General features: G+C 42.2%; 1 protein-coding gene across 1 annotated transcript in view; it reads left to right on the top strand.

The window, feature by feature from the left end:
• ADAMTS3 (ADAM metallopeptidase with thrombospondin type 1 motif 3) overlaps positions 1-12,163 on the top strand; it is a gene marked incomplete at both ends in the record, with an annotated part of 249,908 nt that overhangs the window by 12,891 nt on the left and 224,854 nt on the right. The window contains one exon of the mRNA XM_080796379.1: positions 6,677-7,113. Within this exon, the coding sequence (XP_080652505.1) occupies positions 6,677-7,113 (437 nt within the window). The remainder of the gene's footprint in view (positions 1-6,676; positions 7,114-12,163) is intronic.

Raw genomic sequence — 12,163 nt, 5'->3', positions numbered from 1 at the left:
GTGTGGAAAAGGGCCCAAAGTCTCAGATGTGATTACAGTTTTGGAGCTGTGAGAAAATTCTAACACAGTTGACATTAAAATGCAAAGTCTGACCAGCCAAAAGGTCTTTAAGTATATGGAAACATAGAACATTGCCTCCTCAAATACGTAGATGTAGATTATTTTTAATATTAGCATGTACATATACAGATGTATACACATCTCTCTCTCTCTCTCTCACAAGAATGTGTCTCTTTGATTCAACCCAAGGAGGAAGAAGGCTTTAAGTTAAACTCTCAAATGAGGACTCTAGAGAATTCTCTGACAAGGAGACTTGTTAGTATTGCCATCCAGTGCAGATACGACAGTACTTTTTCTTAAAGGTGGTTTGAGTTTCTGAGGAGATCCTGAATGAAAACATAGCCCTCTCACTTGCTTGAGGGAACAAGTTAGAAATAGCAGACATAAAGATGTAGTAAATATATCCTTTACAAACAAGGCCAGGCTCTCACTCTGATAGGAAGTACGTACTCCAGGCGGCGTGTGTCAGGGTCTGTTGGGCTAGGGCAGGGCTTTTGCCCTGTGACGTGAAGGACAACCTGTGCTCCTTTTCAGGATCCTTCCGAGGAAGAAGAATGGGGAGGGAGGTGCTGAGCTTTGCAAACTTCTTATTTTTCCTAGACTTAGCAATCACAGACATCATTCTTCTTTAACCGGGAAAAGGGTGACCTAAGAGGTGAAGGGGCCCAGGAGAGTCAGAGAAAAATCTTTCTTCACAGAGCACAGGAGCAGGTTTTAAAGGCTTTCCACCTCCAACTTTAAAAAAAAAAAAAAAATCATCTACTTGAGATGCCTTCATTGTAAGAAAGAGGCAAAGATTAGATGGTTTTCAAGGTCATTTTTATTTTTGACCTCTATAGATAGTCTATGAATTTCTAAAGGAATAGCAGAATGGGACTGATGTCCTGTTACCTGTTTCTGAGTATGAGGGGCTCTGTGTCTGCATTCCAGGAGATCTATTTTAATGACCAGGTCCACTTTCTGGTTCTTAGTAGCTTAAATCTAAGACCTAGATACTATGAAATGTTTGATTTACTGGTCAGCCAGAGCTGTGAGAAGTAGAAACAACTTTTGCAAGCAAAATTCTGGTTGTAGAGGTATGGACAACTTGTGTAGTTAGCTGTCATTGATTGCTTGGTGATAAATTGTTATTTGGGGAAAAGATGGTGCATTCTAATTTTATTTATTTATTTATTTATTTGGCAGACAGAGATCCCAAGTAGGCAGAGAGGCAGGCAGAGGGAGAGAGTGGGGGAAGCAGGCTCCCTGCTGAGCAGAGAGCCCGATGTGGGGCTCGATCCCAGGACCCCGGAATCATGACCTGAGCCGAAGGCAGAGGCTTAACCCACTGAGTCACCCAGGGGCCCCACATTCTAATTTTAGATACACCGTTGGGCTCGGTCTGCTCTCATCCATTCATTCCTTCAGGTTCTATTTTAGGCATTGGGGAGCAGATAAAAATCTGTGCCCTCTTGGAGCTTATACACTAGTGGAAGGAACAATAAGTACACATAAGTATCATTTATGGTATGTCGGAGCGAGTGATAAGTTTCGTGGGGAAAAATAAAATGCGGAAAGAGGATAGAGTGATGAGGTGGGTACTGGTCAGGACAGAGCTCAATGAGAGAGGGTCGCATTAAAGTAAAACCTGAAGGAATTGAGGAGGGAGATCCCAGAGGAAAGCCATCACAGCGGCCTGGAGATGTGAGAATTCTCAGTATCAGGCTGTGGGACAGAGCAAACCGATTTTACTCTGGGATGGGTTTTGAGGAGAACAAGGAGTTGACCTGTCAGTTTAACTACTCTGGCTCTATTTTGAGGATATTTATAAAGGGGAGGAGCAGAAGCAAGGGGAACAGGTATGGGGCTCATTAAAAACTGGGACCGGTGGTTTGGACTAGGGTAGTAGCCGGGCTGGTGGTGGGCTGAGGTCACTGTTTGGTGGCATCTTTGAAGGCTGAGTCAATAGAATTTGTTGGAAGATTTGATTTGTGATGTGACAAGAGTTAAGGGTAGTTTAGCCAGGTTTTGGGTCTGAGTGGCTAGGAGGATAGTGTTGCCAATTTCTGACTTTAGAGCAGGGAGATAGGAAGTTTACTTCTGGAAGTGTTAAGTTGGAGGGCTTAGGGAATGTCCACCTGCAGAAGGCAATGGAGTTGACAAGAGAGGAGCCCATGGAGGAAGCCGGGGCCGGAGATGAAGGATTGTGAAGACACTCAAACTCATGGGATGAACTTACCATCCTGCAGAGGGTAGATGCAGAAGAGAGGAGTCAATGGACCAGGCCCTGTGGCTCTGTCGTTTATGCAAGTTATAGAAATCAAGGGTTGTGAGGAAGGGAGAATGAGGAGGGGAGACCAAGGGGGAAAAAGGAGAGCCAGAAGAGAAAGATGTCCTGGAAGCTAAGTAAAGAATTTATTTCAAGAAGGAAGGAGAAATAAGCTAGGTCAGTATCTGCCGAAGCAGCAAGGAAGGAGTGGGCGTCTTGACCATTGGTTTCAGCAACATGGGGTCTCTAGAGACCTCAAGAGCCTGATTGGATCAGGCTCAAGAAAGAGCAAGAATGGGAAGAGAGGAATTGGAGACATCTCTTGTAGTCAACCTCTTGGAGCATTTTGCTGTAAAGGGTAATGAAGTGATGGGGTATTAGCCAGAGTGGGATGTGGCATCAGAGGATTTTTATTAAGGATGAGAGATAAGAAGGCTACTTGTTTATTTGTTGGTGGGAAGGATCTAGCCATGTGGGGAAACTGATACGGAAAGAGGAGAGGACAGTTGCAGAGGCGAGAGGGGTTAGGGTACGGTGCGCAAGTGGAGAGTTTGCCCCTAGGTAAGACCACAGGCAGCTTCTCCGTAGCGCCTGGAGGAAGATGGGCCACGCGTGCACAGACGCCAGTCGGGGCTGGAAGGTTCGCTGCATCCGAGTCCTGTTCCGGTGACTCAGTGACCGCAGTGTGGCTTTATGGTGGCTCCAGCCATTTGTGCTTGTAGAATTTGTGGCCCACAAAAACCTTTATATACGAACTGCCGTGGCCCTTCAGCCATCTCTGCTGGTGGTTATATAGTTTCAAATCTTAAAATTGCACCTTGGCAGTATTTGAATGAGTAGCTAACTTGCATTTGAGGTTTCAATAACTCACATTTATTGCATCCTCTGCATAATCTCATTTAAACCTCTCACTAGACCTATGAAGTGGGAAGTATTTCTAGCCTCCAGTTAACAAGTGAGGACGCTGAACCTAAGAGAAACTGAAGAACTTGGTCAGGGTCATGCACTAACTTAACTTGCTGCTTTCTAAGGGTGCAGTTCCTTCCTTATCCACAGGCTGTCCTGCTTTGTGGAAGGATTTGGACCTGTGAGGTTTGTAATGTCTGAATACAGTAACTTACTGCTGGTATAATTTAATTTGCTTGTATGATTGTAATCTGAGAAGAAAATACTTTTGATGGCGTTGAACTTTCCCTGCCACCCCCTCCCACCTTTTTTTGCTTTCCAAAGAGCAAATTTAAGAGCCTTCCCAATTTAAGAGCCTTTTACAGAAATTTTTGAAACTACACTGGAGGCAAAATTGGTTGTCTGGCTGCGGGTAGACAGAACGTGGTCATTCTTGTGGTAGTTTTCCTTTATAAGTCAGATCTTAAATTAGAAATCGACAGCAAGATGTTCCATCCATTCTGAAGTAAATAAGAGGATAGCAGCATGGTCCTCAGTGTCAAAATGATCAAAATTGAATTTTCCCCTTGGCTTCTTGCTTGCAATGTGTCAGGCCTCCTAGGCCTGCCTTTTCATTGATAAACTAGGGATAATAACACCCACCTGCTGCGATTGCTGTGAGAATTAGTGATGGTATATATTTTTTTAAATATTTTATTTATTTATTTGACAGAGAGAGAGTTAGAGAACACAAGCAGGGGGAGCAGGAGAAAGGGAGGGAGGAGTTAGGCTCCCTGGTAGCAGGGCGCCGGACTCGGAGCTCGATCCCAGGACCCTGGGATCATGACCAGAGCCAAAGGCAGACGCTTAACCTACTGAGCTACCCGGGTGCCGTAGAGATGGTATATTCTTGATCACAAAGCACAGTGCCCAGCATTTATCCTGCCAATAAGTGGCAGGTGGCCTGGTAGCTCCTTTGACAGTTCTGCTAACTACTGTCCAGGGGGGTGGCAGCCTGAGGGGTTACGATCTGCATCTTTTCCTTTGGTTACAGTAATTCCTAATTGGAAAATCACTCATTCTGGGTTTAATTTCAGCAGTGTGTCTTATGTGTACATTTTAGGAAGGACTTCTTATTTAGCATCGGAAGACAAAGCTCTGTAGAAATATGCCATCTTTATTTTGAATAAAAATGCAGAACATACTGTCTGACAGTGGAAAAATGGAACTGTCCCAGAGAATCTAGGATGCACGTTGTGCTGTAAGCATGAGGCTCTGGGTGTCCTCCTGGGTGTGGAGGAGTCTGCTTGCATTCTTCCTGAGTTTTCTAGTTCTCTAGTAACTTAATCCAGGCATCAGTATATTGTCTAGACTTTGGGTGTGTGAATTTCCTTCGGTGGAGATGGGAAATCTCCTTCCTTTGAAACAGTGAATGAATTGTTAGAGAAAGAGTTATAAGTGGGATTACTGGTGCAGCCAGACGCCCTTGGCCCTCTGGTAGGATATCTTGTAAGTCAGTGTGTGCAGCATGGACAAAGCAAAGGTTCTCCGGTTACCTGCGTTACTAACTTAAACAAATCCTACTGACAAGAGACCATGGCATGTACAAAATCTTGTCTTAGATGATATTGGAAATACCAAGCTGAATGGGGGAGTTTCTTGTCCGTAAGGAGTTTGTGCTTAGTTGGGGATAGGCTTTGTCAGTCCACATCCAAGAGCCTGATTCATCCCTTACCGTGGAGACCTTCCCCTCCGTCACTCTGCTCCTGCAACACTCGAGATCATGCCTTAAAATTTCGAGTTCTTTCTATAAGCCAGAAGCTACAAAAGTATTCCCCCAGGGATTAAGCTGTAAGAGAGACTACATCTTTGCATCTGTGCTTAATGCTGATGCCTAGTGTGGGTCCTTGACTCTGGTCCAGAGAACCCACAAAGCCGGCATCGTGCCTCTGCTGCTCCTCCCAGGGTTGGAGCCGGGCTTCTCTTTACTCTGTGAGGCGACAGTCCTCACTCCTCTGTCTAGTAAATATTTACAGCGGTGTTACTTGATCTGTGCATTTAATAAAGAAGGGTATTTTGTTTAAATACATTGGCCATTCTAAATGGCATAATGATAACAAGCGTGCACTCAGAGAATTTCCAAGTGTTAAAATGCCTTCCTTTGTCTTCTGATATTTTATACACTGTTTGAAGTATTTAAAAAGCAGGAAAAGAATGAACATATTCAATAAGGTTACTTTACGATCAGCGATGTTATAGTTCAGTTATGAGTCTTACACTTTGATTCGTTGGATGATGTACACGTGATTGCTCTAGGTGAGAAATATTCGTAGGTCATAGAATTTTTTTTAGGGTCCTTTTACATCCTGCAGGACTAGTCTTGGGCTAGAATCATGAAGGTGGGGGATTTTTTAATTTCTGTTATCAGATTTTGCTTCTGTCCTTTTCTCATCCTTCTCCTCATGTCCTTTTCCAGGACCCACTGTCTTGCTTCCAAATTATTTCTAATAAGGGATAAATGGTTTATTCAATGAGTTATCTTTCCCCAGGGTGTTTGCATTTTAACAGACATAATACATTTGGCTAAATGAGGGGGATTAATTGTGACATTGAGTTTAACCTGTAGCTGGCCACGCATCATGCAAGGTGGACTCCAAGCAGACATTCATATTAAAATGAGAATCTGTCCCATGTGTGGAATTTGTTGCAAAATGGCATTGCCATTTGCTCTTAACTGACCAACATCTACATATTTAATTTATAGATTATGATTTCTACTTTTCTTCTACCCATTCTCCTTGTTTTCTGGAAATATTCTGTGATTTCTGGAGCACAACTCAATGGAGTAGAAGGAGTATATGGGCTTTGGAGTATAACTTGGATTCATATCTAAGCTTCACAGTTACATGATCTTGGGCACATACTTCCTGAATCTCAGTTTCCTTACCAGTGAAGTGTGATTGTTAGGTTTGTTATGATGGAAAAATTATGTATAAACTACAGCACCATAAACTACAGTGTTTAAAATTATAGACCAACCATAAATGCAACATTAAGTAGCTATTATAATGAGTATAAATTCTAGGATTTTTACATGGAAAAAATTAAACAATCAAAAAAAATTTCTTTTACATAATAACAACTTTGTTAAAAAATTGTAGCAGGTGTCAATTATGCCCATAATAAATGAGTTGAGATCATGTCTTGATTATAAGCAAACCAGGTATCATTTATGGAAACATTATATTCATAGTCTCAAACATACAAATGAGATATGAATATTCACAGTGTAGTACATTTTTAAAAAAGAAAACCATTGACGGAACCCAGAGTTACCTAAGTATAGTTGAGAAATGATTCGAGTTCTCAAAATTTCATCCTTAATGAGATGGCTCAGGAATATGTTTATTATGCAAGTTGGCGTACAGCCTTGTGAGGTGGGGCCCTTTATGTTATGTCCTCCTGTGTTCTCTTGTCACACAGGGTTCTACAATTCTATTTTTCACCCCACAGATTTACCAATAAAGAGCCAGAGTGAGTATGAGCTGGTGACTCCAGTCAGCACAAATTTTGAAGGACACTATCTCTCCCATATTCTTTCTGCAAATCACAAAAGGAGGTCACCGAGGGACGTGTCTTCCAACTCTGAGCAATTGTTCTTTAACATCACCGCATTTGGAAGAGATTTTCATCTGCGACTAAGGCCCAACACTCAGCTAGTCGCTCCTGGGGCTGTTGTGGAATGGCACGAGACAGATCTGGTGCCAGAGAATATAACTGACCCCTCTGATGATCATCAATCAGGAAATGCTTCAGAAAGAATCTGGAAAACAGAGCCTTTGCAGACTAACTGTGCTTATGTTGGTGACATCATGGACATTCCAGGAACCTCTGTTGCCATTAGCAACTGTGACGGTCTGGTAAGACTTACTCCCTTCTGTGTGTGTGTGTGTGTTTGCAGGTGTGTGGGAGTGCAGCATGGCTCCAGCATGGTTTGGAAGGTATAGGTGGAAAGGAAACCTTACTATATTTTAAGTTCAGGAAGGAGCTTGAGAAAGGACTTTACTGTCAAAGATGTGTGCTTTGGCTTCATTTTGCCACAAAGACAGCATTATTCCGAGAAGCAAAAGGTACCTATTTTAGCATTTTTTGCTTACGTTTTCACTTGCGTTACATTGGGGAATTTCATTTCCTTATTTCTTTCAAAGCATTCTGAAAATTTTTCAAGAAATGTAGATTCCTCCAAAATGATAGTATTTCACTTCTTTTGTGGAAACTTCGGATATCTTCTTAAAGAAAGTATTTTGAATGCATTCTTTCGCTTCCCCACAGAATGCTAAAATGGGAAATGAGCAGATCCTTTGTCAGAATTTGTTCAAATAGCATTACTTTACAAACACGAGACGTAGTTCCCTTTGCATTGTGGCTTTGAGTCAGTTTTTTCTTTAGTTTGAACTAAAATACCCATATATTGCTCTTCTGTTTTGTCGTTGAGGCCAGTAGTAACTGACCTTTCTCTACTCACTCTGCAGATGTGAAATATTTTTATGTGTTTTGTCTCCCCAGATGTCACTTGAAAAGTGTGTCAATGTTTATGCCTCTTCCATCCACAGTTGACTTTGATCAAAAAAGCAACCATTTTTCTTTCAATGGTTGCCAAGCTGCTGTTTCTTGGGAGTGCAGAGCTATTCCCTTTGTTTTGCCACTCTTCTGGGAGTTCTCAAATATTCCTTATGTTCCTGCTTCTAATTACCCTACCTTAGCTGGTTCTACAATATCATGAATTTTTTGCTGTTGTTTTCTCTATGCATAGGTCCAACCCAGAGGTTGTATGGCACCTATGTTTTACCAAATGTTGGTAAGGTCATTGTTTTAGGCTTTCTTTTTGCAGTCCTGTCCTGCCTCTTGATGTTCTGTAGGGTTTTAAAAGCCAGTGCAGAGGACATGCACAGACCATACGTAGGTCCCAGGGTTCAAGTTGGACTGCATTAGATTAGGTCTCTACACTCTGCGTTTGGTGCTAGACCATATTCTAGGGTTTGAAGACATAAGGAATCGCTCGAATTTTTCTCATTCTGTACAAAGGTTGAATAGAGGTGAATTAATTCAGTCATTGAAGAGGAAATAAAAAAGAAAGCACTTTCTAGAAGATGAAGTTCAAAGTATTCACTGAGAGATTGATTCGGTACTTCTAAGATAGAAAAGAATATAAATCACACGAAAGGTACCACTTTATAATACTTTTAAGTAAAATACATTGAGTATAAAACTTAATCCAGTGTTACTTTTTGGTTTTAAAACATAAAATATTATGTACTTTTTATCTTCTCAGTTAAGATTTGACATGTGAGATATTGGCTGGAAAATCAGTTTAAGGCAGGTAAAAGGCAAAGAACTTACTTTAATGCATCATCACAGTGATTTTTACATCTCACTTAGCAACCAGTATTTTTCTTACTGTACATGTCTAACTATCTAATCATAGATATGAGAAATCTGGGCACCAAACAAGTTGTTATTAGGAAGAGGAAAATAGATACAAAGTCTGAATGACTATTAATTATTAGGATTCTCTAATTTCTCATGTTTAAGATAACGGTGTTACCATCACATGTAAATTGATATCGAGTGTGTGTGTGTGTGTGTGTGTGTGTGTGTGTGTGTTATACTACCACTGCACACTACAAGTATTCATTTGTTCCAGTCTTTGATCCATTATTTAGTTAATTAAACGGTGTTTGTAGGAGCCGGTAACGGGCCAGGTGCTATTCTAGGCTCTGAAACAGCGAAAGGAGTAGTGGTTACCATCTTCATGCAGCTCAAAGATGTTAAATTTGTCATGGGATTTAAGTGTCAAAATATCTGGCATATGTGTGCGTGTATATATATATGTTAGAATCACATTTAACTTGGAAAATTGTAGTTTTCGAGAGAAATATGTTCGGAGATATGAACAGGACAGAGTTTTGAACCCGAGGTAATTGGCTGAGGCCTTCAGCTCGGTCCAGGAAAAGGTGGGTCTGGCCTGTAGAGAAGGCAGTGCTGCTCTGTGGGTGTGCGGGGTGAAGCCTTTCCTGGAGCTTCAGCTCACAGCAGCCCTGTGCCTGGAGGAAGCGCGATGGTGAGGACGGGAAGAAATGCAAGCAGGGCTGTGGGAGCGAATCCACAAACCCGAGGGATGATACTAGGACTCCTTCATTAAGGTGGGAACACGTTCTTAGAATTGCAGAATCGCCTTGGGTGGGAGAAGCCCTTAGCAGAGATGAAATAGGAAGTTTAATTGTAGGGAATGGAAATCAACTTGGCTGGTTGCTGCTTCCTAAACCCTTTTTTCTCTTTAACTGACTACATAGGGATTTAACCTTAACCTTCTTGACCTTAGAAATGTCTTAAAAAAGATTTTTTTTAATTTGTTTGATAGAGAGAGAGTGAGCACAAGCAGGGGGAGCAGCAGAGGGAGAGGGAGAAGCAGGCTCCCCGCTGAGAAAGGATCCTGATTCGGGATCTCTCCATCACAGGACCTTGGGATTATGACCTGAGCCAAAGGCAGACACTTAACTGACTGAGCCACCCAGGTGCCCCAGTTTTATCATTTTTAAAATGAATGAATGAGTGAATAAATGAGTGAATTTAAAGATTTATTTATTTGAGAGAGAGAGAGAGAGAGAGAGAGAGAACATGCAAGCAGGGGTGGGGGAAGGAGAGGGAGAGAGAGAAAAATCCTTAAGCAGGCCTCGATCCCAGGACCCTGAGATCATGACCTGAGCCAAAATTAAGAGCTGGACGCTTAACCGAGTCACCCAGGTGCCCTCATTTTATTTTTCTTCTTCGTCTTATTTTTTAGAAGACTTTATTTGTTGGGAGAGAGGGAGAGAGAGCATGAGCTGGGGGAGGAGCCTAGGGGGAGGGACAAGCCGACTCCCTGTTGAGTGTGGAGCCTGAGGGGTGTGGGGCTTGATTTCAGGAGTCTGAGATCAGGGCCCGAGTTGAAACCGAGAGTCGGAGAAGAGTTGGCTTAACCAACGGTGCCACCCCGGCATCCTTCTGGTAATTAATTTCTGTTGTATTTTACAAAATAGTCCAAGACCAATTGGGGGAAAAGAAAACATTTTCTTCACCACAGATAATTTGAAAAGCAACGACACCTAAGTTGTCTTTACCTCTCTGGAATCATACACTTGACTGAACTAGTAAGGTAGAGTCTGCCGGTCCCAGGTAACTGTATGAAATGGTCAAAGGAAAGGTGCTTTAATAAAGGCATGATTGAAGAGGACCTAAGATGCCTCGAGTGACATATCAGAAGCCAAGGTCTAGAATATGATCTAGACATTGATATGCATCATAACTAAATTGTTCTCTGGGTTTCTGAAATCAACATCCGAGTTTTCCCGAAGGAAGTGACAGTGTTTCTTACCCAGTGTGGCCAACAATAACTAATATGTTGCTGTCTAGTGTGACCTTTTCCTGTTCTCTGCAAGATGATCATTTATAAGTGACTGCTAATTCTTTCCCATTTCCAGCTCTATTCTGGCTTTAGTCTATCCTACCTCTAGGTAAGAACTACCGAGGTGTTCAGGCATTGAATCGTCCCTGCTTTCTGATAGCATCCAATCTAGAACAAATCCCAGCTTCTCTAGACCTTCCCCCAAATTACCCAGCTGAAACCCAAGTCCCGTGAATCGGTTCTTTCTCACGCTTTTTTTTTTTACTGAAATGCTGATGCTTCCCTCTGGTGTGCATTCTCCTTCCGTGCAGCATGGAATAAACCCAGCCCGTCCTGGGCAGATGTGCTGCAGGTAGTCTCCGGCTGGAGGGCATCGACATGCTTTACCTCTCTGCTTCGACATTTCTGAAATTTCACACGCTTCCTAATGGGAAGACACTTCTGGCTGAGACTCCCAGCTGAAAATAGATTTCTGTATTCCACAGAGCCCTGGCATTTACTCTGTAACACCATTAAATCTCCCCTGCGAGCAGTGGCAGCTCACAATCATAGTTTGTGGTCTACAAATGTGCCAAAATAAAGGGTTGTTTGGTTAGTAGGCTTTATTTCATGTATTTCATAACATAAGGAAACTGAATTTCTCTGGACTTGCTGGAACAATATTGCTCTGTTAATTCCCCTGGATTAGCATCAGAGGGAACTGGTAGGGAGTGGAAGGGCTGACTGCTAATGGCTTTCCTGGGTTATCCAGCTCAGTGATTTCCTTTTGGGCTGATTTTATGATCAAGGGAGTCTATCTAGGACAGAAATTTTCAGCATTTTTTTTAACATTTGGAATTCTTCCTTCAGATGAAATCACTAGGGGTTACCTAATAAAGTAGTATGCCAAATGGATAAATTCAGGAAGGGCCTGCCTACAACACAGGTGGGAGAGGCTCTTCCTCCTGGGGTCTCTTCTTCCTGTTCCATTCTCACTTTAGACCAACTTTTGCGCTCCCCGAGGCCTCTGTCAGCGATGCTCACTGTTAGGGCAAGGGGTCTCGGAAGCTTGAGGTGAACAATTTGGAAACCACAAATAGCACCTCTTTTTTGAAATATCTGATGGTCACATCCGGTTAATATGGGAGGTATTTTATCTTTCTTAGATTTGGGGCATGGCCCAATGAAGTCTTGGAGGATAATTGCAAACCTATAAAGGAAACAGCCTTAGGATTCCCCTGCCTTGAGACTTTTTTGCTTTGGGATTTGGGCCCCTCAACAGCATGTTCTCCCCATGCCTATTTCTGTAAGTCTAGCTGAAGAGTCAGTTTTAAAAAGTCTGTCTAAAAAGTATTATGAGCCAGTGTGCCTAGGATTAAGAACGTTTGACCTGTGATTGTAAATACAGCTCAATCTAGTGAAAGAAATGTTTGATACTAAAAATGGATACAAGTCTGCAGCTATTTATATAGTGGATTTATATAGTGGATTTGGATATAGAGTGTTTGGGAAAGGCCGATCTTTAGATGTTGACATTCGAACATCTG

Source organism: Martes martes, assembly GCF_963455335.1.
Source record: "Martes martes genome assembly, chromosome: 2".
NCBI lineage: Eukaryota > Metazoa > Chordata > Mammalia > Carnivora > Mustelidae > Martes > Martes martes.
This window is presented reverse-complemented; position numbering and strand designations above follow the sequence as displayed.